The following is a 26,147-nucleotide window of genomic DNA, read 5'->3' on the forward strand; positions in this document are numbered from 1 at the left end:
AAGTCCAGAGGTGGGGTTTCCCATGGAGGGGAGTCTCAGGGGAATCCCAGCAGCGCAAAAATGGGTGCTTCACTGGCAACGGGAGTCTGGAGGTGGGGCATCCCAGCGACGGCGGTGGGTTTGTAAGGTGAAAATAGTTTGTAAGAAGAGGCAAAAAAATCTTAAACCCTGGGTTTGTATCTCGAAAAGTTTGTATGATGAGGCGTTTGTAAGATGAGGTATCACTGTACTTAGAAGGGAGTAAGCTAACATTGTTTTCATTTAGGGTACCTTGGATAAATTTCTCAATCCTCCTCATCTCCCATTTAAATACAGAGGCAATGTTAATAGATGAGAGGCGGTCACATTGAAGTGAGTATTATAAATTATACAGAGGTTCTCTTTGAATGCAGTGAACTGACCAATTGGAATGGATTGGAAAATAATTACAGAGGGAAGCTAGGTTGATTTCCAGACCTGGCCCAAACTGGAGTAGAAGCCATTCACATACTAAATATCTGCATAATTTAAAAACAACCACCACAAATTAGTAGATTGACAACTTTACATGGACCATTTTGCATGACGTTCACTTCATAGTGAACAATCAGGAATGTATACGTTAGAGATATAGTACATAGGTGATATGTCCTTAATTCATATTTTCATATAGACAAATCTGTTTTTTCTTTCCAATATGCCGAATGAAACTGCTACCCAATTACAGCTTTCCATATTCTACAATGCAGTTCTGGTTTTTTTTAAAAAAAAAGGCAGAGAAAAATTCTATGTATCATGTAAATAGCATGATACGGTGCATACTGTATTCATCCATTGCATACATGTAATCCAAAATGAACATGATACAGTGCATTAAAAAATGCATATCTTGGTTAAAGTGCATGGCACAAACATTTTTTTAATAAAATGTGCACTTAATAGACAAAGTTTGTAAAATGCATTACATTAGAATACAAAGATGTATCATTTTCATGGATTTTTTTTTAAATCAAAGGATCAGAAACACAATATAGCATTACATCGGAAAAATTAAAAATTGGAAGAAACCAAAGTGTACTAATTTGGTCTGATAGGGGGAGCTCTCTACATGAAAAATGTCTGTGAAGGGAATGTTGATGGGAAAGAGTTCCCATCTCAATCATACAATTTCTATCGAATGGATGGATGGATGGATGGATGGATAGATGATGAATGGATGATGAATGAATGAATGAAGAGTGAATAAATGACAATCATAAAGTCACCACACACCTATACTCATTAAAATCCCTTTCTTCCTTCCAACTAAACCAAGGGCATAGTTTACAAAGCACATTGATCAAGGATTATAAATAATGGAGATTAATGCAGACTTTGGAAATCTTCTAGTACAATCACCTGCTCAAATAGGAGACTTAAAACCATTCTGGACAAACGGCCGTCCAATCTCTTCTTAAAAACCTCCAGGAATGGAGCACCCACAACTTCTGAAGACAAGCCATTCCATCGATTGACTGCTTTCCATCAATCGATGCACCAAAGACAAATTCTTTGTGTGTCCAATCACACTTGGCCAATAAACAATTCTATTCTATTTCAGTGAGAGGAAATTTCTCCTTAATTCTAGGTTGGATCTCTCTCTCTCTCTCTGACAAGCTTCCATCCAAAGCTTCTTGTCCTCTTCTCAGGAGCTTTGGAGAATAGGTCAACCCTTTCTTCTCTGTGACAGCCCTGAAATATTGGAAGATAGCTAGGATTCAGCCTTACATAGCTTTGCTTCTCCATCCATCTAATTCTCAGAGACCCAAATTCCCTGACTAGATCTCAGTGAAATTTTCTTTCTTTTCTCCCCCTTTTGGTTGATGAGGTGAATAGCTCAAATGTACAAACATAGCTGTGCTACATCAATGAATGAATCTTAATATGTTAAATTAGACTTACGGCAAGTCACTAAAAAATAGTGACTTACGACCGTTTTTCTGTTCATCAACCGTTGAAGCATTCCCATGGTCATGTGATCAAACTTCAGTCACTTGACAACTGACTCACAGTTATGATGGCCTTGCGGTCCAGGAATCACATGATCCCTTTTGGTAATCCTTTGACAAACAAAGACAAAAGGGAATCCAGATTCCCTTAACAATTGTGCTACCAACTTGACAATTTGCTTATCAACTGTGGCAAGAAAAGATGCAAAATGGGGCAAACTCACTTAACAAATGTTTCACTTAGTTTGGGATGAATTACAGTTATAGGTCAAGGACTACCTAAACCACAGATGTCAAACTCACTGTGTCACATTGCCATCATGTGACATTTCATGATGTTTTTTCCCCATTCACGGAATTGGGATGGGTGGGGCCTGTGCGAGACTCGTCTGGCCCAGTTTGACACCCCTGACCTCAGATAAACTAATATAACATTTGCATCCTGGACATAAATGGTTTCAACACCTACCCTCAAAACGATGCTATAGAGCAGTGATTTTCAACCTTTTTTGAGCCGCGGCACATTTTTTACATTTACAAAATCCTGGGGCACACCACCAACCAAAATGACACAAAATGATACTCTAACACAGTACATATTATACATATAGTTAATAATATAATTTCTGAATGTATTTATACTCAATTAGTGAGAAACATGGGCCTGTTTCGATGAACACAAAAGGGATACCCTGGCAGGAATGGTAGTTTGGGACCCATGTTTAATTTCCCCACGGTACACCTGACCATGTCTCACGGCACATGAGTGTGCCACGGCACACTGGTTGAAAAACACTGCTATAGAGCACTGCACACTAGACACAAGAACAATTTTTACCTGAATGCCATCACTTGGCTAAACAACAATTCCCTCACCACTGTCAAACTATTCACTAAGGCTGCATTACTATTACTAGTAGTTTTTCACATCATTCCTATCACCCATTTTCTCCCATTTATGACTGTATTCTTACGATTTATATTAATATTGTTTCCTGATTGCTTATTTGTACCCTCTGGCAATCATTAAGTGCTGTACCTCATGATTCTTCACAAATGTATCTTTTTCTTTTATGTACACTGAGAGCATATGCACCAAGACAAATTCCTTGTGTGTCCAATCACACTTGGCCAATAAAATTCTATTCTATTCTATTTTCTTTTACATACACTGAGAGCATATGTACCAAAGACAAATTCCTGCAATCTGAAATAGCATCATGCAACCTGGTAACAATAGAAAATCCCCTGCTTTGAGCTATATTATTTAAAGGGAGGATGGAAGCAGGGCTGTCAGTGCAATCCAAAAGAGACTACAAGCACACTAGTGAAGCCCTATTCATTGCATGTGCAGCACATGCAAAAAGTGGGGCAAGGCTTTAATTATAAAATTATAGTCATCGTTTTGACTTTTTAAAAATTCCTTCCAGAAACACCTCTGCTGAAAAGTCGAATTCACAAGCACTATTACAGCAAGGGACAATGGCTTCAATTGTATATACTGTTTCTTGGAAACTGTGCATTGTTTGAGACACGGGGCATTTCTGAAAACAGATGCAAAGAAACAAAGAATTATGTCAATTTTTAGCAGTACTAAATGCCATGGGAGAAATTCTGAGGATGTTCATGCTGCATAAGAATATATTAAATTGTGTTGTTGGGTTTTTTTTAAAAAAATATATAGAGCAGTTACATAAGAAATAAAGGCAGGCAAACCAGCTCGCTCTGCACAACTCTCGTTCTTACGGCTGATGGTAAGTTGCATTTCTTATTTTTAAAAAGTTTGCGTTATAAATCATATACAAGTTTTTGCATCGCTGTGCCAAGATTCATGTCCAGGAGTGGGTCATTCTCAAGTTGGTTATTTCTTCTGTGTTTCACACCCACTCTCTCTCACACACACACACACTAAGGCAATTTTGGCATTTCCTTTTTACAGCAGTTCCAACTCCAGGCATATATTTTTCCCCTAGTTTTCCAACAACTCAAGGATGTCGCAGGGGGCAGTGTCAGATGAGGTATATTCAAACCAAAAGCCGGTCAGCCTTTCAGTGCCAATCTCTTCTCCAAAAGTTGAAGGAGAAAATGTGAAGGAAATATCTCACAAAATTATTTTGCTTCCAATTTGCCACTTTCCCCCTCCTTTGGGCTGTCACCAGTGGGAGAGACTGTTCAATCAACTTTAATTTAAAAAGTCCAAATAGACTGGTACGATGTTTGTTGAGAAAGCCCTCACCTGTAGCAGATTTATGTAAACCATTGAGAACAATAGAAAAATAAGTAATCCCTCAAACTTGTCCAAGACGCATTCATCCTGCTGTCCCAGAGTAATCTCAGAGGTTCCTGGATTAGGATTTTTTTCCACAAAATTGTTAAACTTGTATCAAAGAGTGGAGGTAGCAGCAGAAGAATGATTAAAGAAAAAATGGGCAAGGTTGACCAGCTTCAACAGATGATTTTCAGGTGATCATGCTTGCTTACTTAATTCTTGCAAACAGAACACAACGCAGTTCAAGAATAGAGTGTACCGTAGTACCTCTATTTACGAACTTAATTTGTTCCGTGATCAGGTTCTTAAGTAGAAAAGTTTGTAAGAAGAAGCCATTTTCCCATAGGAATTAATGTAAAAGCAAATAATGTGTGCAACTGGGGAAACCACAGGGAAGGTGGAGGGTCTGTTTCCTCCCAGGAGATTCCTAGAGAGGCCCCACGGAGGCTTCTCCCTGCCTTTTCCGGCCATCTTTCCTCACAGGAGATTCCTACAGAGGCCCCACAGAGGCTTCTCCCTGCCTTTTCAGGTTACATTTTCGGAGGCTCGGGTTTGTAAATGGAAAATGGTTCTTGAAAAGAGACAAAAAAACCCGGCTCTTATCTAGAAAAGTTCGTAAATAGAAGTGTTCTTAGGTAGAGGTACCGCTGTATATGCAGCATTCACAAAGTGATAGCGCCGTTCTCCAACAATGTCAGTGAGAAGGATTTCATGGAGATCTTGAGCCATGTATCTTCACGGTGATGATTTTACAGCTCCTCTTGTGCCGATGGAAAAACAAAGGTTGGTTCTTTTCCATCCAGTGGTCAGAAATTGCTGATATCTTAAGAGAATAAGGAAGACTTTGGAAGAAACTCAGCCTAACTAAGCAGAAGTCTTCAGAAATATGAAGAGACTCTTCCCAAATATCAGAAATCTCTAGAAGTTGGTTTGCTTCCCTGTCTTGCTAAGTACTTCTTGGACTGGATGCTGGGATCCCACTTCAGAACTATCGCTTCCAGAAGTGACCACGCGATGCTTCTTTGGCTGGGGCAAATCTTCCGATGGAGCAGTGAGCTGGCATAAGCGCTGCGGAAAGACAAGGAGAACAGCAGACAGTGTCTCTATTAATTAAACAATCAGGCAAATTGACACCCAAATTAATCTGCCACAGTTGGGGGGTGGACAAAGGCAGTCCAAAAGCCCACCCATGAAATTTTCATAAGGCAAGGTTTAGTGGAATATGCATTTAAAAGAGCAGATGGGAAATGGCTTAATGCTTTGTGCTATTTTGCTTTTAGGTTTACTGCTTGTTGACACATGATAGCACACAATAAAATTCCCAGCAATGCTTACAGTAGGGGTGTTTTTAACAGATTGCATACTTACAAAAGCATGGGATTAAGAAGAAAAACACACTCATTTATTGTGGCAATTAGAGATGAGGATTTTGCTTCCATTAAGGCGTTCGGGTTTTTATTTTCCAATCTTAAATTTGTTTTGTCCCATTCCTGTAAGAATTTGCTTCTTTGTTTTTACTTCTCATGAGAATATGCACATTGTCACTGTCATTTCTCCAGCATGTGCACTTTCAAGCCATTATGAATATTTTTACATTCAATTTTTAATCAGAAAAATACATTATAAAACTTGCAATATTGTTGTTTTTGCTTCGCATATTGGTTTGAGAAGTGTAAATTAGACAAATGTGCACTTAAATGCACAACAAACTAGCTATTCTCCTACACCCACGGGGGGAAAGGTTTCATAAGTCAGATTCCTATGTGAATAGTTCTGTCGCTAATAGCTTTGTAATAATCAACAACTTCATCTTTTCTCTCCATAATGGACTCATGAATAAACTAAGCACAGTTTCACAAATTTGAAGGCCATAGGGCAACGATGGCGAACCTATGGCATGGGTGCCAGAGGTGGCACACGGAGCCATATCTGCTGGCACATAAGCCATTGCCCTAGCTCAGCTCCAATATGCACGTGTGTGCCAGCCAATGGTTTGGCTTCCAGAGAGCCTCCAGGGGGTTGGGCAGATGTTTTTACCCTCTCCTGGCCCCAAGGAAGCCTTTTGGAGGCTGGGGAGGGCAAAACATGAGCCTACTGGGCCCACCAGAAGTTGGGAAACAGGCCGTTTCCGGCCTCCAGAGGGATTCTGAGGGATGGGGGAAGCTCTTTTTGCCCTCCCTGTTGTACATACTCCTGGTCAGTTGGAGGATGATGAAGATATTGAGGACTCAGATTCAGATAGTGTTTATGAATTAGTGGGGGGGCTGTAGTTACAGGTAGTAGAACAGGTGGGAGGCCAGCCACCAGATGGGGCTATGAGTTCAGGATCTAGCGAAGGAGAATCAGACGCTTGCTGGGTTAACCCTAAATTCAGAAGGGCCCAAAAACGTAGAGAACGGGTGTTTGGAAGAAGATGTTAAGGAGAGGAATGGGTTAAATATTGTAGTGATGTATTTGGCATATCAGGGGAACAGTGGGGAAGAAGGGTGGAGTTTCAACGTTGCCGAAGAGAAAAATGGAGGTTTTTCTTGCCGCTCCCAAGTAAGCAAAAGTATTCTGTGTTGATTAAGAGTCAGGGCTGCTGTTTTAGAAATCATGCTGTTAGGAAAATAAATCTTGTTAAGTGGAGAAGGAGAAGGAATGTGAGAAATGCAGTTAAGGGAGATAATGGACCAACAGATAAGTGCCTGTATGGAATGTGTTTGAATTCCAGAGGAGCAGAGAAATAAATGGAGTTTCTTTATTCATGAAATAATGCATTTAATAAGAGTTATTTGTAATTGCTAAATTTCTACCAGAAACCAGAACACTCCCCAGGTATTGAATTATGGTTGTGGGCACTCACATATGTGTGATAGTGCGCACGCATGCTCTTTCGGCACCCAAGGCAAAAAAGGTTCACCATCACTTCCATAGGACTTCATTTGGCCTTTGACTTCACTTCAAAAGCTCTTTGAAAAATATGAACTAAGACTCCTGAAAAATCCAATAGATTTATTCCCTGCTAGCCTCACTTTTCCAGAACTTCCATATTCTGCTTCTCTAGTTCACCCAACACTAGTCATTTGAGAAAGGAGTGTATGAAGATTCTCATAAAGTGGCTTTTTCTGAGAACCATCTATTCTTATTTCATTTATTTCATTTATTTATTTACTTATTGGATTTGTATGCTGCCCCTCTCCGTGGACTCGGGGCGGCTAACAACAGTGATAAAAACAGCATATAACAATCCAGTACTAAAACAACTAAAAAACCCTTATTTATAAAACCAAACATACATACAAACATACCATGCATAAATTGTAGAGGCCTAGGGGGAAAGAATATCTCAGTTCCCCCATGCCTGATGGCACAGGTGGGTTTTAAGGAGCTTATGAAAGGCAAGGAGGGTGGGGGCAATTATAATCTCTGGGGGGGAGTTGGTTCCACAGGGCCGGGGCCACCACAGAGAAGGCTCTTCCCCTGGGTCCCACCCAATGACATTGTTTAGTCCAGGGGTCTCCAACCGCCGGTCCGCGGACCGGCACCGGGCCGCTGGGGGTTTTCAGCCGGTCCGCGGCGCCAGGGCCCCCTCGGCCTTTCCGCGCTGCCCACCGCCCGCCCGATTTGCCCCCTCTGCTCCTCTGCCACCTCCTGCCTTTCACCGCAGCTCCTCCCGCACCCGGAACGCACGCCCTGCCCGCCTCACATTTGCCGAGAGGACTTTCGCCCCGGGCTCTCAGCAAGGGGGCTGCATGAGAGGCGGGGCCGGCGGAAGGTGATATTCAATGTCGGGGGCGCACGGGCGGTTTTGCACGCGCTCCCTATCTCCCTGCTAGCCCACTCGGAATACTGTATTCAAAATAAGAAAAGCCTTCGCCGGCAAAGGCTTTTCTTATTTTGAATACGTATTCCGAGTGGGCTAGCAGGGAGATAGGGAGCGCACGCAAGACCGCCCGTGCGCCCCCGACATTGAATATCACCTTCCGACGGCCCCGCCTCTCATGCAAACCCCCTTGCTGAGAGCCCGGGGCGAAAGTCCTCTCGGCAAATGTGAGGCGGGCAGGGCGTGCGCGCGTCACCGCTGAGAAGAACGGAGAGAGAACGAGAGTGAGTGAAAGCAACAGACAGCAAGATAGAGAGAAAGTGAGAAAGAGAGAGTGAGAGAAAGGGGGGGAGAGAAAGAGATAGCAAGAGAGAGAGAACAAGAGAGAGAAAGAGCGTGAGAAACAAAACAAGAGAGAAAGAGAGAGAGAGAGAAAGCAAAAGAGACAGAAAGAAAACAAGAGAGAGAAAGTGAGAAGAAGAGAGAGAAAGAGGGGGAGAGAGAGAGAAAGAGAGAGGGGGGAGAGAGAGAAAGAGAGGGAGAAAGAGAGGGAAAGGGGGGAGAGATAGCAAGAGAGGGAGAGAGAAAGAGAGAGGGAAAGGGGGAGAGAGGGGGGAGAGAAAGAGGAGATAAAGGAAGAGGAGAGAGAGAAAGGAAGAGAAAGAAAGAAAGAGGGATAGAAAGAGAGAGAGAGTGAGAGATGCTCAGTGAGCCTTTCTTTGAAGTTGCCTTTCTTTCTTTCTTTCTTTCTTTCTTTCTTTCTTTCTTTCTTTCTTTCTTTCTTGCTCTTTTTCTTTCTCTCTTTTACCTTTCCTTCCTCTATTTCTTTTCTTTCTCCTTCCTACCTTCTTCCCTCCCTCCCTCCAGTCCTTCCTCTCTTACTCTCCCCTTTCATAAGTTTCCTTGCTTCCTTCCTCTGTTCCTGTCCCTTCCCTCTTTCCTTCTTTCTTCCTTCCTTCCTTCCTTTCCTCCCTTCCTTTCCTCCCTCCATTTCTTGCTTTCCTTTTCCTTCCTCCCTTCTTTCCTCCCTCATTCCCTTCTTTCACTCCTTCCTCTCTTACTCTCCCCTTTCACACCTTTCTTTGCTTCTTTGCACCCTTCTTCTGTTCCTGTACCTTCCCTCTTTCCTTCCTTCCTTCCCACCCTCCGTCCATTCATTCACCCATTCCTCTCTTGATCGCCCCTTTTACGGCGCCGCTGACAGCTAGCTCCCCCCCCCCCACCGGGCCATGGAAAACTGGTCTAGTTGAAAGCCGGTCCCTGGTGTAAAAAAGGTTGGGGACCTCTGGTTTAGTCGACGGGACCCGGAGAAGGCCAACTCTGTGGGACCTAACTGGTCGCTGGGATTTGTGCGGCAGAAGGCGGTCCCAGAGATAATTCTTAAGGCTCTAATATAACTGTGGTAGTACAAGAACAGAATCTTCTCAGAAGATGCATAGTGAAGATGGAAGGGGAGACCCTGTTTCTATCATGGAAACTGGTGTAAATAGCAAATAAAATCAATGAAAACATTTTTTTTCAGTGAGTTGCTCAACCATTAAGAAGCCTCCACTCCTCTTAATTCAGAGGTCCTTGTGGAAATCTGGCTTGCTCATTTAGATTGTTACCTGTTTGAGATCAAGTTTTCTCTACGCAGAAGAACAAAATGGCATCCTCTCCTTACTATGGTTAATATAAGAGCTCTTAGTTTGCACAACTCCTGGTGTTTTCTAAGAGATTCTCTTTACATTCAGAAGGAGGCTTTATCATATGAGAAGTTACCAAATGGAGGTGATTAGGCCATCTCTGAGGCAAATTGCTGTACTCCAGGAGTTCTATGTACTGAACAGTATGCCTGCTCTCTAGAGTGTTTCAATATCATTTTTGCAAAATGATTATGTTCTCCAGAATGGTTGCGCAAATGGAAATATTAGTAGTTATAGTGCTTATATTATTTGTTTATAGCACCCAACAGAAGCCCTATAATCAAATTCACTGGCGGGTGTGACTAATATGTTTTTTAGATAGTAGAATGCTCACAAACCAAATGTTGGTTTGAAGAATAAAACTAGGATTGACTGTGCGTTTCTCTGTGGAAGTAATTCTAAAAGTTTCTATTTCTGGTACTATTAATTAACAGATTTTTCTCACTATGCTGTTCCGTGTCTCTACTTTTCTATTAAACGATGTGCAAAATTTACTGTAGGTCAAATAGATTTTTTTTAATTTTAATTATTATGTAATAACTCATGTTTTTAACATTTGCTCCAGCTGTTTGTGTTAATTATATTCTGTGTTGTTTGTTTTGGCCTTTGGCAATAACAATAAACTGAATTGCAAAAAGCAGCCCCAATGTAAATTATGTTCTGCCCTCACCTTCTTCATTTAGTCTTGTTACAGTCTATTACATCAAGCTCAATTCAGACTCAAGCCATGGTGTTCCACGTGCAGATTGAAGGGATTCTACCCTAGATTTAATGCAATGTGGTTTTCCCCATTCCAATTTATAATATACAGTTGGAGAGCAAAGTGGGGTGGATAATGCCTTTCCCTGATAGGCAACCTAAGGTAAACTCCACATGCTGCCCGGCCGGTGACTTACTCCCCAGCCCGGATTTGCTGCAGGGCCAGGGAGACACAGCCCTCGGCGCAGCCGCCGTCTTGGGAGGCCAGGATCTCGCGAGATTTCACGAGATCCCGGCCATTTTGGGCTCCATCGGCCATGGCCGATGACGTTGTCGGGTGCGGAGCCTGCCAGCCCTATAAAAGGGGATGCGCAGGCTGTGGGCCTCCTTTTCGCCCCGACGACGATGAGCAGCGAACAACACCCACCCGCCCTCCCTATCTTCCAGTGTGCCACTGTGGGTCACACTTAGGGGGGCCGAATAGGAATTTTTGGCGGTCCGATATTTTCTGCGACCGTTTTTTCGCCTATTCCACACTGTGGTGACGGATAGGCGGTTAGGGGGTGCTTCACCCCCTGTTTAGACTAATTGGCTTACCTTTGGTCATTTGGGTAGGCAGGTTAGGGGCGGAAAACTGGGTGGTGTTTAGCAACTGCGTGTTCTCCATTGGGCATCTTTGGGGATGACTGACAGGTTCTCTCCAAAGGTCATGGTGCCTTTAGCTCGATCTGACCATTTGGGGGGGAACCCGTCTTTGGGTCCCAACCATTTCTATCTCCTTGTAGGGGTTTAGACGGCGAGACCTCCCACGTGCAGGTGCATGGCAGAGATCCAGGTGAGGGCGGGGCCCTTCACCTGGATCAGCATGGAGTTACGCCCATAAGTTGCCCCAGAAGTTTTTCTGATGTCATTTTCCGCCCCGGAAGCAATTGTTTGACCCTGCAGATCCTTGTTAGGGTTTAGTTAAATTTATGCTAATTTAATGAATAAATTATGCAAATTTAATTAATAAAATGACCCATTTTAAATCCATCTCTTTGTGTCCGTGTCGTTACTCCACCTCTGCTTCAATGGGTTGATCATATTTTTTTTTTTTAAATGTGATCTAAGAGCACAAGTTTTTTCTAGATTAGACTTCCTCAATTGGAATATTCTCTAGAGGAAGAATTTGAAACACCCAGAATTCATGACCTGATGTAAATGTTGCTGAGATTTTGAGAGATAAAATCCACATGGCTGATTGCCCAGGTTGACTGATAAAAAGTACAAACTCATCAATAATTACAAAAATACTAGAATGCGCAGAAATGAATAAATTTTCTGTTGAATTAGAAGATAAAGTGGAAACAGAATTCTATAAAATTTGGGGAAAATCGTACAATTGGTTAGAATCCAAAAATCAAACAAAACAATCAGTGAGATACATAAAAACCAAAATACAAGAAGAAAGGTAGATAGATTCAAACAGATAACTAAAGATGATGAAATTAGTAGCAGAACAAAACTAAATAAATATTTTGTGATAGATAAGTTAAGGAATCAATGGTATAGTAATATAGAAGATATAACGGTACACAATGCTACAAAAATATCAATATTGTTTATGTTTTTTTGTCAGGTTTTGTTTTATATGTTGATGTTATGTACGTTTGGTGTATGTACATTTATACACTTATATATATATTTGTTTTTAAAATCATTCAATAAAAATAATTTTTAAAAAGTAACTTACAAAATGACTCCCAATACTAAAATGCTCCTCGGAGGAATACCTGCAATCTATCACGACCTTTTAATGACTCCATAATCCTTTGCAGAGTGGAGTCTGTGCTACTGAATGGACCTAGTGGAGTATTTAATGGCCAGATGTCAAGTTTCTGCCCAGCAGATATATTTTCGTGCCCAGAGAGAGAAATATCTGTCTCTACCTAGGATTGAACTCACAGCCTCCTGATTGTGAAGCAAGAAGCTCCACCTCAAGGCCACCGCACCACTCCTAAGAATATCTGCAATCTATGTCACATATAAACAAACAAATGAAGGTGATTTTCAGAGGAAATGACTGGTAATTACATTACAGAATGCAGCTGCGAGAGCAGTCATGGGCTTACCCAGGTATGCCCATGTTTCACCATCACTCCGCAGTCTGCATTGGCTGCCGATCAATTTCCGGTCACAATTCAAAGTGTTGGTTATGACCTTTAAAGCCCTTCATGGCACTGGACCAGAATATCTCCGAGACCGCCTACTGCCGCACGAATCCCAGCGACCAATTAGGTCCCACAGAGTGGGCCTTCTCCGGGTCCCGTCAACTAAACAATGTCGGTTGGCGGGCCCCAGGGGAAGAGCCTTCTCTGTGGCGGCACTGACTCTCTGGAACCAACTCCCCCCAGAGATTAGAACTGCCCCTACTCTCCCTGCCTTCCGTAAACTCCTTAAAACCCACCTCTGCCGTCAGGCATGGGGGAACTGAAACACCTCCCCCGGGCATGTTTAATTTATGCATGGTATGTTTGTGTGTGCGTCTGTTAGTTTATGGGGTTCTTTTAAATCTTGTATAAATTTTAAAGTTTTCTGATTATTTATGATTTGTTCTATTCTGTTGTGAGCCGCCCCGAGTCTTCGGAGAGGGGCGGCATACAAATCTAAATAATAAATAAATAAATAAAATAAATCTCTACTATTTCTTTCAAACTTACGCTTCAAATGATAGAAATGTACAAACTAAGGTTCATACTATGGGAACTACAACAGGAATAACTCTGGCACATACACACATGCACACAAATTATGTGTGTATGCGAGAGTGAGAAGTAATGGACCTTAGAGCAGGGTGTCCAGTTCAATACTTGTAGACTTTAAGTACCAGAATTCCCCAGCCAGAAAGACTGGCTGCAGAATTCTGGGAGCTGAAGTCCACATATCTTAAAGCTGTCAAGGTTGGAGCTCTTGGAGGGAAAGATTTGAGTTAAATTGGCAGGAACGGGTTTTCCAATTATTTAACAATAAAAGCAACAACCCAAATAGCCTTATATAAATCAAAACTGCTGAAAAGAAGATTATTTTAAATATGGCAATAGCAATAGCACTTAGACTTATTTAAATATCCATAAAGTGATATGTGAGTTGTCACTTCAGAACAGATTTCTAATCTACAAACACATGAATTATATCTGCAGATATTCTGGTTGACCTTCAGTTTTTGACAAAATGTCAGGTATAACTTAAACTCAAAGAAACTAATTCTTGGTTTAAGGTGGGCTCATACACATACTCAGCATAAACCCCACTGGATTTCATGGGATTTCAGATTGTGCAATCTTCTTGCATAAGCTAACTAGGTGTTCCACTATTTCTTCAGCTTTATAAAAATATAAAAAGATTAGAAACTAGCGAGAACGAATACAAAGTAAGAAAAAAAGGGGGGAAATTGGAAAGAAGCCACAAGTATAAAAAGAAAAAATGAAAAGAAAAATAGAAAAAGATCATAGAAACATAGAAGCATAGAAGACTGACAGCAGAAAAAGACCTCATGATCCATCTAGTCTGCCCTTATACTATTTTCTGTATTTTATCTTAGGATGGATATATGTTTATCCCAGGCATGTTTAAATTCAGTTACTACCACATCTGCTGGAAGTTTGTTCCAAGGATCTACTACTCTTTCAGTAAAATAATATTTTCTCACGTTGCTTTTGATCTTTCCCCCAACTAACTTCAGATTGTGTCCCCTTGTTCTTGTGTTCACTTTCCTATTAAAAACACTTCCCTCCTGGACCTTATTTAACCCTTTAACATATTTAAATGTTTCGATCATGTCCCCCCTTTTTCTTCTGTCCTCCAGACTATACAGATTGAGTTCATTAAGTCTTTCCTGATACGTTTTATGCTTAAGACCTTCCACCATTCTTGTAGCCCGCCTTTGGACCCGTTCAATTTTGTCAGTATCTTTTTGTAGGTGAGGTCTCAAGAACTGAACACAATATTCCAAATGTGGTCTCACCAGCACTCTATATAACGGGATCATAATCTCCCTCTTCCTGCTTGTTATACCTCTAGCTATGCAGCCAAGCATCCTACTTGCTTTCCCTACCGCCTGACTGCACTGTTCACCCATTTTGAAACTGTCAGAAATCACTACCCCTAAATCCTTCTCTTCTGAAGTTTTTGCTAGCACAGAACTGCCAATACAATACTCAGATTGAGGATTCCTTTTCAGATCCTCAGATTGAGGATCATTTCTGATTTCCTTTGCAGTGGTTATAACTACAAATGCAAAATACACAGGTGGCATTCAGTCAGTTTGGACCAGTTTGGCTGAACCGGTAGTAGCATCCTGCCCATCCGCCCTGGTGCTATGCTGTCTTATTTAGCCACCTTTTCAAGCTGTGTGCATGCGTGCAAGCTGTGCATGTGAGCAAAGCACATGCACGGGAGGCTGTATGCATGCACCCATTGAATTACGGGTGTGGGCACTCACGAATGCACAATAGCGTGTGCCCACGCTCTTTTGGCACCCGAGGAAAAAAAAGGTTCGCCATCACTGCACTAAGGCAAGAGTGTCAAACTTGCATCATCACGCCGGTGTCACATGGCGTATCGCAAACTCCCCCCCTTTGCTAAAATGGGAGTGGCCATGGCCAGCGCATGACATATTCAGGCCACAGGCCGTGAGTTTGACACCCTTACACTAACAGTTTAGTCTTCTACAATTACCAATAACCAAATTTTCTTTTGTTAGTTAGTTCTTTCATGTATCAGAAGGCATCTGACTTTCTTCCATTATAAAGAGGCGCCAATCCAGCTTTCATGCTGTGGCTCTTATTTTATCACAGAAAAACAATACTCCTAGGATACAGAATACATCTTTTTCACTAATGCACACTGCCCGAAAGAAGCCGTCAGTTCTATCTCTTATGAACGATCATGTAAAATAACAAAACAAAGGTTTTGTGACCACAGAGAAGGTCTGTTCTTATTTACCTCTTTGAAAGATCCTTTGGTTTTCAGGAAGCTGAATACAACGTAGGACGGTATGCAGATCATAGAGGACAGTGCCAGCACCCAGCCCACTGCAATCCCCCATGGAGGATATTCATAAACATTGTTGTATTTGAGGGGTTGGTATCTAATGAGGGAAAACAGGAAGGTAGCCTGAGGATGACAAGAAAAGACAGCATGACAGCTATGCAGCAGTACATTAGAAACATCTGTAAGAGATAATTAAGGGGAAGAAAAAAGTACATTTAATCAAGGTCTTTCAACATGGCACTGTTAACATATTAACAATTTATTTGTTTATTTATTCATTTGTCCAATACGCAATACATATGGAAGAGAATAGACATGAAATAATATATATATAAAGATAATACATAAAAATAGAGGAGAAGATATATGAAAGGAAGAAAATATATATGATATATGAGATAAAGGAAAGACAATTGGACAGGGGACGAAAGGCACACTAGTGCACTTATGCACGCCCCTTACTGACCTCTTAGGAACCTGGAGAGGTCAATCGTGGAGAGTCTAAGGGAGAAATGTTGGGGGTTAGGGGTTGACACCACTGAGTCCGGTAATGAGTTCCACGCTTCGACAACTCGATTGTTAAAGTCATATTTTTTACAGTCAAGTTTGGAGCGGTTAATATTAAGTTTGAATCTGTTGCGTGCTCTTGTGTTGTTGCGGTTGAAGCTGACCTTAAAGGTTGAAGTTCACCTTAAAGAGTCAAGGACTCTTCCATGGTACAGCCGGAAGCCATAATGGTTATATTAATCCAGATGTCATGTATGATTATTTGGGCAACTCAGCAAATATTTTTATTTTGACTCCGCAAGGAAGGATTTGATTGAGAAAAGGAAGATTGTTATATTTTCTCTTCAAAAGTCCCAATAGCCTGTCATTAAGCCTTACTAGAATTAAAGCTGTATTGTGAAAGAGAGGGGGATTCTTATATAAATACTTGAGAACAGAGACAGGTTATAAAGGTCAGTGTTGGAGTGATCAAAAAATTCTGCTTCTGCGTTTCTTCTGTAAATCTAGGTCACTTGTAAGGCTCTCTCAGACTGACCTGAGAATCCACAAGAGGTCAAGTCTAAAGCTATGGTATATGTCTATGAGGAATCATACTTGTTGACAAGGATTTACTCAATGCAATAGGCAGCTTTCCCCCCAAATTAATTTTAGAAAATATATCAACTGGAAAATCCTGGTGCGGCTTACCCTGCCATCAGCCGAGCTATCAACCAAGGCTTGGAGCCATCTGATACTTGTAAACCAAGTGAATAACCAAGAGAGAAACCCTTAGTTTGAACAAGCGCTAGGAGTCCTTTTAACAACAAAAGGATCTGTAAACGCTCCATTCAAAGGGAGACTGAAACATTTTCTCATCATTTGGGCTAATAAGGCAAGCTTAAACTACTAGGTGCTGGCTGCAAAGGAAGAGGGGGGCTTACTGGGCATTTGAAAGCCATTGTTCTTGCCTGTTTCAACCATTTGCCTCTCTCTTAAAGTTACAAACTCCTAATTGCCGCTATAAAGTCATAAAGAGGCCCACTGAGCAGGAAGCCAGAAACTCAAGCAGGGCAACCAAAAGACTTTCCTGAAGCACTATCACCCCCCCACACACACACCCTGGTAAACAGACGCTGGCACAGAACTGCTCAAATCAAAGCAGAAATGCCAATCAAAAAGAATGTACAACAACAAGACCAAAAAGAACAACATGCAACAATTGATAATCACAGCCATCAATGCTTTAAATGCAAAGACATTATCAATGATCATGATGGTTTCATAAAATGTGAGACTTGCAATCAGTCTGCTCACAAAAGCTGCTTCAATATTTCTAAACATATTGACACCTTCCTAAAAACAAACTCTTCATTTTTTTATATGTGCACATCCTGCGCCCCCAAGCTAAATACACTTAGCAACCTGTCTGATGAGATTAATACCTTAAAAGAAGCCATCAAAACCCAAAAAACTTTAATAGAAAGTATTGAACCAAGACTTCTTAAAACACAACAAGAATTGAAAGAAAGTATTGATTTAAGACTCTCATCCATGGAGAAAAATATCCAAACACTGACTCCACCCGACAAAATACCACTCACCACTCCACCACCCCAACCTCAACCTCAACCACTTCCAATACTCCCAAAACCCACTAATTCTACCACTGATATCTCTACCCTAGTCAAGGATGCCATGGAACGTGAACAAAAACGCCAGAATGCTATCCTCTTTGGTCTTGATGAAAGTCATGAATCAGATATAACAAGAATAAGAAATATCATCCACCAACATCACTCACATGCACAAACATTTGCCCAAGAAGACATTTTGGAAGTTACCAGAATTGGACCCGAGCACAAGTATAACGATGGCTCAATAGCTCCCCGCTTCTGCAAAGTAGTATGCAAAACTGAACAAATAAAACAGCAATTCATCAAGACCATTAACCACATTGCCAGAAATAACAAGTCCTTCAACAAACTCAGATCCAGACCAGATCTTTCTCTCCTCCAACGTATTCGCTCTCGCGAACTACGGGCAGAACTCAGGAGACGCTATGAACTTGGTGAAACAAACCTTTACGTAGATTACCGCACAGAAAGCATCAAACCCAAAACCCATAATTCTCCCCACATCTTCCGGTCTAACTTTCAACCTACCATCTCACAACATCAAACTGACACCTGCCAGACCACCATCCCACAACAACAAATGGACAACCCTACCACCTCAAACCAAGAATAGGAAAGCGTGCCCCTTACTTCCTCTGACCACCCCAAAACCAATCCCCAACATAAGACCAATCTCAAATGTAAACTATTAAATGCTAGAAGTTTAGTCAACAAGATATCAGAATTCCTCCTTCTACTTGATACCTCCAATTTTGATATAGTTTTTATATGTGAAACATGGCTAAATGCTTCCTACCCAGACTCCATTATCACATCAAAAAACTACCATGTTTTCCGCTCAGACCGCGAATCCCGCAGAGGAGGCGGAGTAGCTATATTTTACAAAAAATCGCTGAACCTAAAAATCCTCAAAGTTGCACAGGATTTACTGGTACCTGAAACTATTGTCTGTGATTTATCCCTAAATACCACAATTCGCTTCTTACTCTGCTACAGAGCCCCGGACTACGACATCGAACATGCTAACAAATTATCCACATTACTAACGTGGGCAACCAACTGCCCATACCCCATTATCTTCCTTGGAGACCTCAACCTACCACACATCAACTGGTCCTTAAATGAATGCAGCACGGAAACCATCCATTCTACTATATATAATACCGTCACCCATCTGGGACTCGACCAACTAGTAACTAACAATACCAGACTTGATAACTGTCTGGATCTCATTTTCTGCAACAGCAAAAGTGCAATATATGGCTTACAAATAACAGAACCATTTTCCAACAGCGACCACAGCATGATAAACTTCAGTCTCAACTTAAGCCACACTATGAACCACCAAAATAATACAACACCGAAATTCAATTTCAAAAAAGCGAACTACGAACTCATTGAAGCCCACCTCTCAACATTAAACTGGAAAACTCTATTCTCTGAATGCTACACTACTGATGACCTCTACAACACATTCCTACTCGAAATGAAAATTATTATCAGACTTCATGTACCTCTAACATGTACCATAAACAAAAAAAATAACCTCCCCATCTCAATAAGAAAATTACAAACAAGAAAAAAATCTCTCTGGAGGAAAAACAAAAAAGGACAAGTTTCCAACTTCAAAAGCCGATATAAAAGCATTTGCAATCAAATAAAAGCAGAATGCCTTAACTACTACAGCAAACAAGAGGAAAACCTCCTACGCACCAAATCTAATAGAGCTTTCTACAACTTTGTCAACAATAAACTCAAAGACTCTAGACCAATTCCACCTCTCAAAGGACCCAACAACAAAGAATACCATGATGATTCATCCAAAGCCAACCTCTTCAACTCTTTCTTTGGCTCTGTCTTTGTTAACAGCAATGGCTCATCCCCCAATTTTATCAATCGCATCTCAAACTCCCTCAACGACTTAACCCAAGTAGACTTCACTGAAGACCAAGTTGAAAAAGCATTACGTGACCTTAAACCTTCTCTGTCAGTCGGACCAGATGGTCTATGTGCATACTTCCTAAAAAAGCTCTCTTCTGCCATAGCTGAACCACTAAGCATAATTTTTGAAAAATCCTTCAGAACCAGCACACTTCCTAAGCTATGGTCGAAAGCAATGGTCATCCCCATCTTCAAAAAAGGAGACCCCTCTCTTGTAGATAACTACAGACCAATTTCACTATGCTGTGTCCCATGCAAAGTTATGGAATCAATTATAAACAAATCAATTACTCTCCATTTAGAAACTAATAATTTGCTCTCTAACAAACAATTTGGTTTCAGAAAAAAGCTATCCTGCAACCTGCAGCTCCTCCACTGCAAAAATATATGGACAACTCATCTAGATCAAGGGAAATCTACAGATGCAATTTATATTGACTTCTGCAAAGCCTTTGATTCAGTGGTCCACGACAAACTACTCCTAAAACTCAAATCCTATGGCATCTCAGGATCCCTCCACAGATGGATTACAGCATTCCTGTCAAACAGACAACAAGTGGTCAAAATAGGAAGCACCATATCCACCCCTGTCCCAGTTAAAAGCGGTGTTCCCCAAGGTAGTGTACTGGGACCAACGCTCTTCATTCTCTACATCAATGACCTTTGCGATTACATCACAAGCAACTGTGTCCTCTTTGCCGATGATGTAAAACTCTTCAACACCACCGATAACACTACTACTCTCCAAAAAGACCTTGACGTTGTTTCTGAGTGGTCTAACACATGGCAACTCCAAATCTCAACTAGCAAATGCTCTGTCCTACACATTGGGAAGAAGAATCTAAACTTCAAATACGAACTTAATAATCAAACTATCACAGATAATCCCCACTCGGTTAAAGACCTTGGTATACTAATAACAAAAGATTTAAGTGCCAAAGCCCACTGCAACAATATAACCAAGAAGGCTTCAAGAGTTGTAAACCTAATCCTACGTAGCTTCTGCTCTGGCAATCTCACACTACTTACTAGAGCTTACAAAACTTTCGCCAGACCCATCCTCGAATACAGCTCATCTGTTTGGAACCCATATCGCATCTCAGACATTAACACCCTTGAAAATGTTCAAAGATACTTCACCAGAAGAGCCCTTCACTCCTCCACTCGAAATAGAATACCCTATGAGACTAGACTTTCAATCCTGGGCCTAGAAAGTTTAGAACTAAGACGCCTTAAACAAGATCTAAGTATTGCCCACAAGATCATATGCTGCAACGTCCTGCCTGTCGGCGACTACTTCAGCTTCAACCACAACAACACAAGAGCACACAACAGATTTAAGCTTAATATTAACCGCTCCAAACTTGACTGTAAAAAATATGACTTCAGTAACCGAGTTGTCGAAGCGTGGAACTCATTACCGGACTCCATAGTGTCATCCCCAAACCCCCAACACTTTACCCTTAGATTATCTACGGTTGACCTATCCAGATTCCTAAGAGGTCAGTAAGGGGCGAGTACAAGTGCACTAGAGTGCCTTCCGTCCCCTGTCCTATTACTCTCCTATATCTCCTATATCTCTTCTTCTATTCTTTCATTGATATATTCTATTCCTATATATATATGTATGTGTATGTATGTATATATATGTATATATGTGTGTGTATATGTATGTATATATATATGTATGTGTATGTATATGTATATGGCTAGCTGATGAGGCCAAAATAAGGCCGAAATAGATCTATCCTAGTCTTCCTTAATTTTCAAATTCAGCTTAAACATGTGACATATATGTATATGTGTGTGTGTGTGTGTGTGTGTGTGTGTGTGTGTGTGTGTATATATATATATATATATATATATATATATATATATATATATATATATATTCTATTCCTATATTCTATATATTCTATATATTCTATTCCTATATCTTCTTTGCTATTATTTCTTAGATATATTTTACTATGAGTATCTCCTCTATAACCTTCATCATGTATTTTACTATGTGTATATTGATATATACTCACTAAAACCCTCATTGTGCATTGGACAAAATAAATAAATAAATAAAAAAATAAATAAATATCCAACCTAGGTCCAGCTTCAGTGAGGGACACGGTGCATTGCTCTTAAGGACCTGGATTGAATTACCTCCAATTTTTTGATATCTTTATAGGCACAATTTCCATGCCATCGAGTATTAGCTCAGCATTTTTCCTCTACATTATAAAGTGAGATTGCAGTGGAAACATAATTATTTCCCTACTGGCTGGCAAATCTAATTATTACATCAGGTTTTTTTTTCTGCATGAGATGAAATATATTTTTTTCTTACTCTTCTCAGGTATTAGAAGTTTGAAACACAATTCCTAAGGCATTGCATTTTATGATGTTTAAAGATCTTAATTTTCTCAATCAAATTGCCAGTAGTTTTCCATTCATGGATGACTTTAATTCATTGCTTTGTGGATGCAATCCCTTTTAATTTACTACAATTCATTCCTAATTTTTGTCTCCCAAAATAAGCATTGGAAACTGATGAATATCAACTTCAATTTCTTCAAAAGTTGATTACATCATCCACATAAACAAAAACACTTTTGCTAGCAGTGTCACATGATGCATTTATTTATTTATTTATTTTATTTATTTATTGAATTTGTATGCCGCCCCTCTCCGGAGACTCGGGGCTGCTAACAGCAATAATAAAACAGCATATATAATCCAATACTAAAAACAGTTAAAAACCCATTATTATAAAAAACCAAGCATACATACAGACATACCATGCATAAAATTGTAAAGGCCTAGGGGGAAAGAGTATCTCAATTCCCCCATGCCTGATGGCAGAGGTAGGTTTTAAGCAGCTTACGAAAGGCAAGGAGGGTGGGGGTAATTCTAATCTCTGGGGGGAGTTGGTTCCAGAGGGCTGGGGCCGCCACAGAGAAGGCTCTTCCCCTGGGTCCCGCCAAGCAACATTGTTTAGTTGATGGGACCCGGAGAAGACCCACTCTGTGGGACCTAACTGGTCGCTGGGACCTCCTCACCCTTCATTAAACTGGGTCTGGCTATGGCCAGCACGTGACACATCCAGCCCGCAAGCTGCGCTAGGGGATGAAAGGAATGGATTAAATAAAGACTTAACTATAAAGAGGGCCAGAAGACAACCTTGTTTAATTAACAATAGCACTTAGACTTATATACTCCACTTCACAAATCTTTCCAGCCCTCTCTAAGCATTTTAAACACTCAGCATATTGCCCCCAACAATCTTGGTCCTCATTTCACTGATCTCAGAAAGACAAATGGCTGAGCCTGATGAGATTCAAACTGGCAAATTGCAGTCAGCTGGCAGTCAGCAGAATAGCTTGCAGCAGTGCCACAGGAGCGCAGTGGTTAGAGTGGAGTACTGCAGGTTACATCTGCCGACTGCCAGCTGCCTGCTATTTGGCAGTTCAAATCTCACCAGGCTCAAGCTTGACTCAGCCTTGCAGCCTTCCAACATGAGGACCCAGATTGTTGGGGGCAATATGCTGACTCCGTAAACCACTTAGGGAGGGCTGTTAAGCACTGTGAAGCAGTACACAATTTTAGTGTTATTGCTATTGCCATTGTATTTTAATCACTGCACCGTCACAGCTCTTCCTCTTATGGTGAGAATTGGGACTGAAACAACTCTGTTTACTGTACAATTGACATATAAATATCTTGTAGAGCATCATAATTAATCTAGTAAGACAGAAATCCATAGATGTCTTTAATAATTTCCACCACAATCCTCCCCTAGGGATCAAACTTTCAAATCTACAAAGGCAGCAACAAGGAAGCCTCAAGATGAAGAGTAATATTTTTCTGTTGGATAGTTTACAGAAATAAGTATTCAATAGTTGCTTGTTCTCTCTTGAAACATATTTCTTAGTCGGTCGAAACTTGCTCTTTTTTAAAATGAGTTTCTCACATGGACATTTGGCATTGGGTTTATTAAAATGTTTCAGAGATTGATCAGATGGGATTTAGCAGGATTAGACTTATTGCCTTTCTTAATGATTGGGACTGCAATAATACCAATGTTAAGGCATCTGAAAGCAGCATTCAATACGTGTGAACGTAGAGAACTGTCATTCTGCATTAGCTTTCCTAAGTTTTGCAAAAACCAGATCTCCTCCATTGTTTAGATCAGAGGTCTTCAAACTTGGCAACTTTAAGACTTGTTGTCTTCAAGTCCCAGAATTCTCCAGTCAGCTATTCTGAGAGTTGAAGTCCACAAGTCTTAAACTTGCCAATTTTGCAGACTCCTGGTTTAGATTTAGAAGTTTGTAAGTTTCCAATGTTGAAACTGGAGGCCTGCAAGAAGGGACTTTATATGCTAAAAAGGCTGCTAAATTATTCAACCTATTACATAGACAAAGATGTTAGGCTTCAAGCCTGGGCAATGATTTGGGATGTTGAGCCAGCAAGCAATTGTCAGAAGGCAGTTTTTAATTGCTTATAGGATTTTTCTCCACTTTTCTGTTCGTATCCTCCTTATCTTCTCTTTGGAAACAGAGTCCTGCTCTATGTGTCCCCCTGCTTCTCCTATGTGACTTACTTCCTGAAAGTTTGAAAGGTCATTTCCTCAAAGATGAACTTGTAATTTATTCAGACAGTTGATACACACACACACACACATACAGAGAGAGGGGAGAGGGAGGGAGGGAGAGAGAGAGAGAAAGAGAGAGAGAATTGCATTGCATTGCACTTCCTTTATTTTGGAACTCCCCTAACTACAGCTTCTTATTCAGTAATGGGCAGCCAAAATTTTTACTGCCACACTGTGGGTTTTGGAATACTGTGTTCAGTTCTGGAGACCTCACCTACAAAAAGATATTGACAAAATTGAACGGGTCCAAAGACGGGCTACAAGAATGGTGGAAGGTCTTAAGCATAAAACGTATCAGGAAAGACTTAATGAACTCAATCTGTATAGTCTGGAGGACAGAAGGAAAAGGGGGGACATGATCGAAACATTTAAATATGTTAAAGGGTTAAATAAGGTCCAGGAGGGAAGTGTTTTTAATAGGAAAGTGAACACAAGAACAAGGGGACACAATCTGAAGTTAGTTGGGGGAAAGATCAAAAGCAACATGAGAAAATATTGTTTTACTGAAAGAGTAGTAGATCCTTGGAACAAACTTCCAGCAGACGTGGTAGATAAATCCACAGTAACTGAATTTAAACATGCCTGGGATAAACATATATCCATTCTAAGATAAAATACAGAAAATAGTATAAGGGCAGACTAGATGGACCATGAGGTCTTTTTCTGCCGTCAGACTTCTATGTTTCTATGTTTCTATGTGGGTCTGGCTTATTTTGTGGGTGTGGCTTGAAGGTCATGTGACCAGGTGGGAGTGGCTTGGACAATCATCATCATTCAAGTGAACTGTTAAGTCCTTGAGTTACAACTTCACCAGTGTCGCTCTCTCTGGTGACAATTTGCTTCGTGTTTCCCATGCTGCTCTCCTTCCTGGGTCGCCCCCTGCCTCAGGTTGGGTAGCTAGGCAAATGGGTGCCAATCAGCTGTTGAGAAAAGAGGGGGGAGGAAATGGCCCCCCTGAAACACCTGCAGGTGCTGGTCTCCCTGACACTTTCCGAGGAGGAGGAGGAGGATGGGAGGGTGAGATGGTCAGCTGGAGCTGGGCACACAGCTTCATTTATGCTGTGAGTCGCCCTGAGTCCTAGGAGGAGGGCAGCATACAAATCCGATAAATAAATAAATAAATTTCCACTGGTGGAACTGTGTTCCACCCCGTCCTGCCTGCTGCTCACCCCTGTTCTTATTTAAATAAGGACCATGTCTTGATTACATTTTATCTACCTGTAAACCTCCTTCATTTTGTGCTATGCCATCTATTGAGGTGAGTACCAATAGAAGAGCATAATTGTAGCTCAGGTTTAATTGTGGGCTCCTTGGTGCTCTCTGAACTTGGTGATTTTCTTGCAGATACTTCATTACCAAACTGATGATGTTACTTAGTTTGGTAACGAAATGTCTGCAAGAAACCCACCAAGTTTAGAGAGCACCAAAGACCCCTTCGATGTACAGTGATACCTCGTCTTACAAACGCCTCATCATACAAACTTTTTGAGATACAAACCCAGGGTTTAAGATTTTTGTGCCTGTTCTTACAAACTATTTTCACCTTACAAATCCACCGCCACCACTGGAATGCCCCGCTTCCAGAATTCCGTTGGCAGCGAAGCACCAGTTTTTGCGCTGCTGGGTTTCTCCTGATGCTCCCTTCGCTGGGAAACCCCACCTTTGGATTTCTGTTGCCAGCGAAGCACTCATTTTTGCGATGCTGGGATTCCCATGCAGCATCGCAAAAATACAGAAGTCCGGAGGTGGGTTTCCTTTGGAGGGGAACCTCAGGGGAATCCTAGCAGTGCAAAAACGGGCGCTTCGGCTGGCAAAAGGGGTGAATTTTGGGCTTGCACGCATTAATCGCTTTTCCATTGATTCCTATGGGAAACATTGTTTCGTCTTACAAACTTTTCACCTTAAGAACCTCATTCCGGAACCAATTAAGTTTGTAAGACAAGGTATCACTGTATTTGCAAGGTCTCTCTCTCTCTCTCTCTCTC

The 26,147-nt window shown here is 41.1% G+C and overlaps 1 protein-coding gene across 1 annotated transcript in view; it reads right to left on the minus strand.

Moving 5' to 3' along the window:
* Window positions 1-1,832: 1,832 nt before the first annotated feature.
* The window catches only part of LOC139169784 (sodium- and chloride-dependent betaine transporter-like), a 92,148-nt gene continuing 67,833 nt past the window's right edge, over window positions 1,833-26,147 (minus strand). Inside the window, exons 14-15 of the mRNA XM_070756423.1 lie at window positions 15,409-15,579; window positions 1,833-5,304 (exon numbers count right to left, since the gene is read on the minus strand). Of these exons, the coding sequence (XP_070612524.1) occupies window positions 5,155-5,304; window positions 15,409-15,579 (321 nt within the window). The 3' untranslated portion in view covers window positions 1,833-5,154. The remainder of the gene's footprint in view (window positions 5,305-15,408; window positions 15,580-26,147) is intronic.

Source organism: Erythrolamprus reginae, chromosome 6, assembly GCF_031021105.1.
Source record: "Erythrolamprus reginae isolate rEryReg1 chromosome 6, rEryReg1.hap1, whole genome shotgun sequence".
NCBI lineage: Eukaryota > Metazoa > Chordata > Lepidosauria > Squamata > Dipsadidae > Erythrolamprus > Erythrolamprus reginae.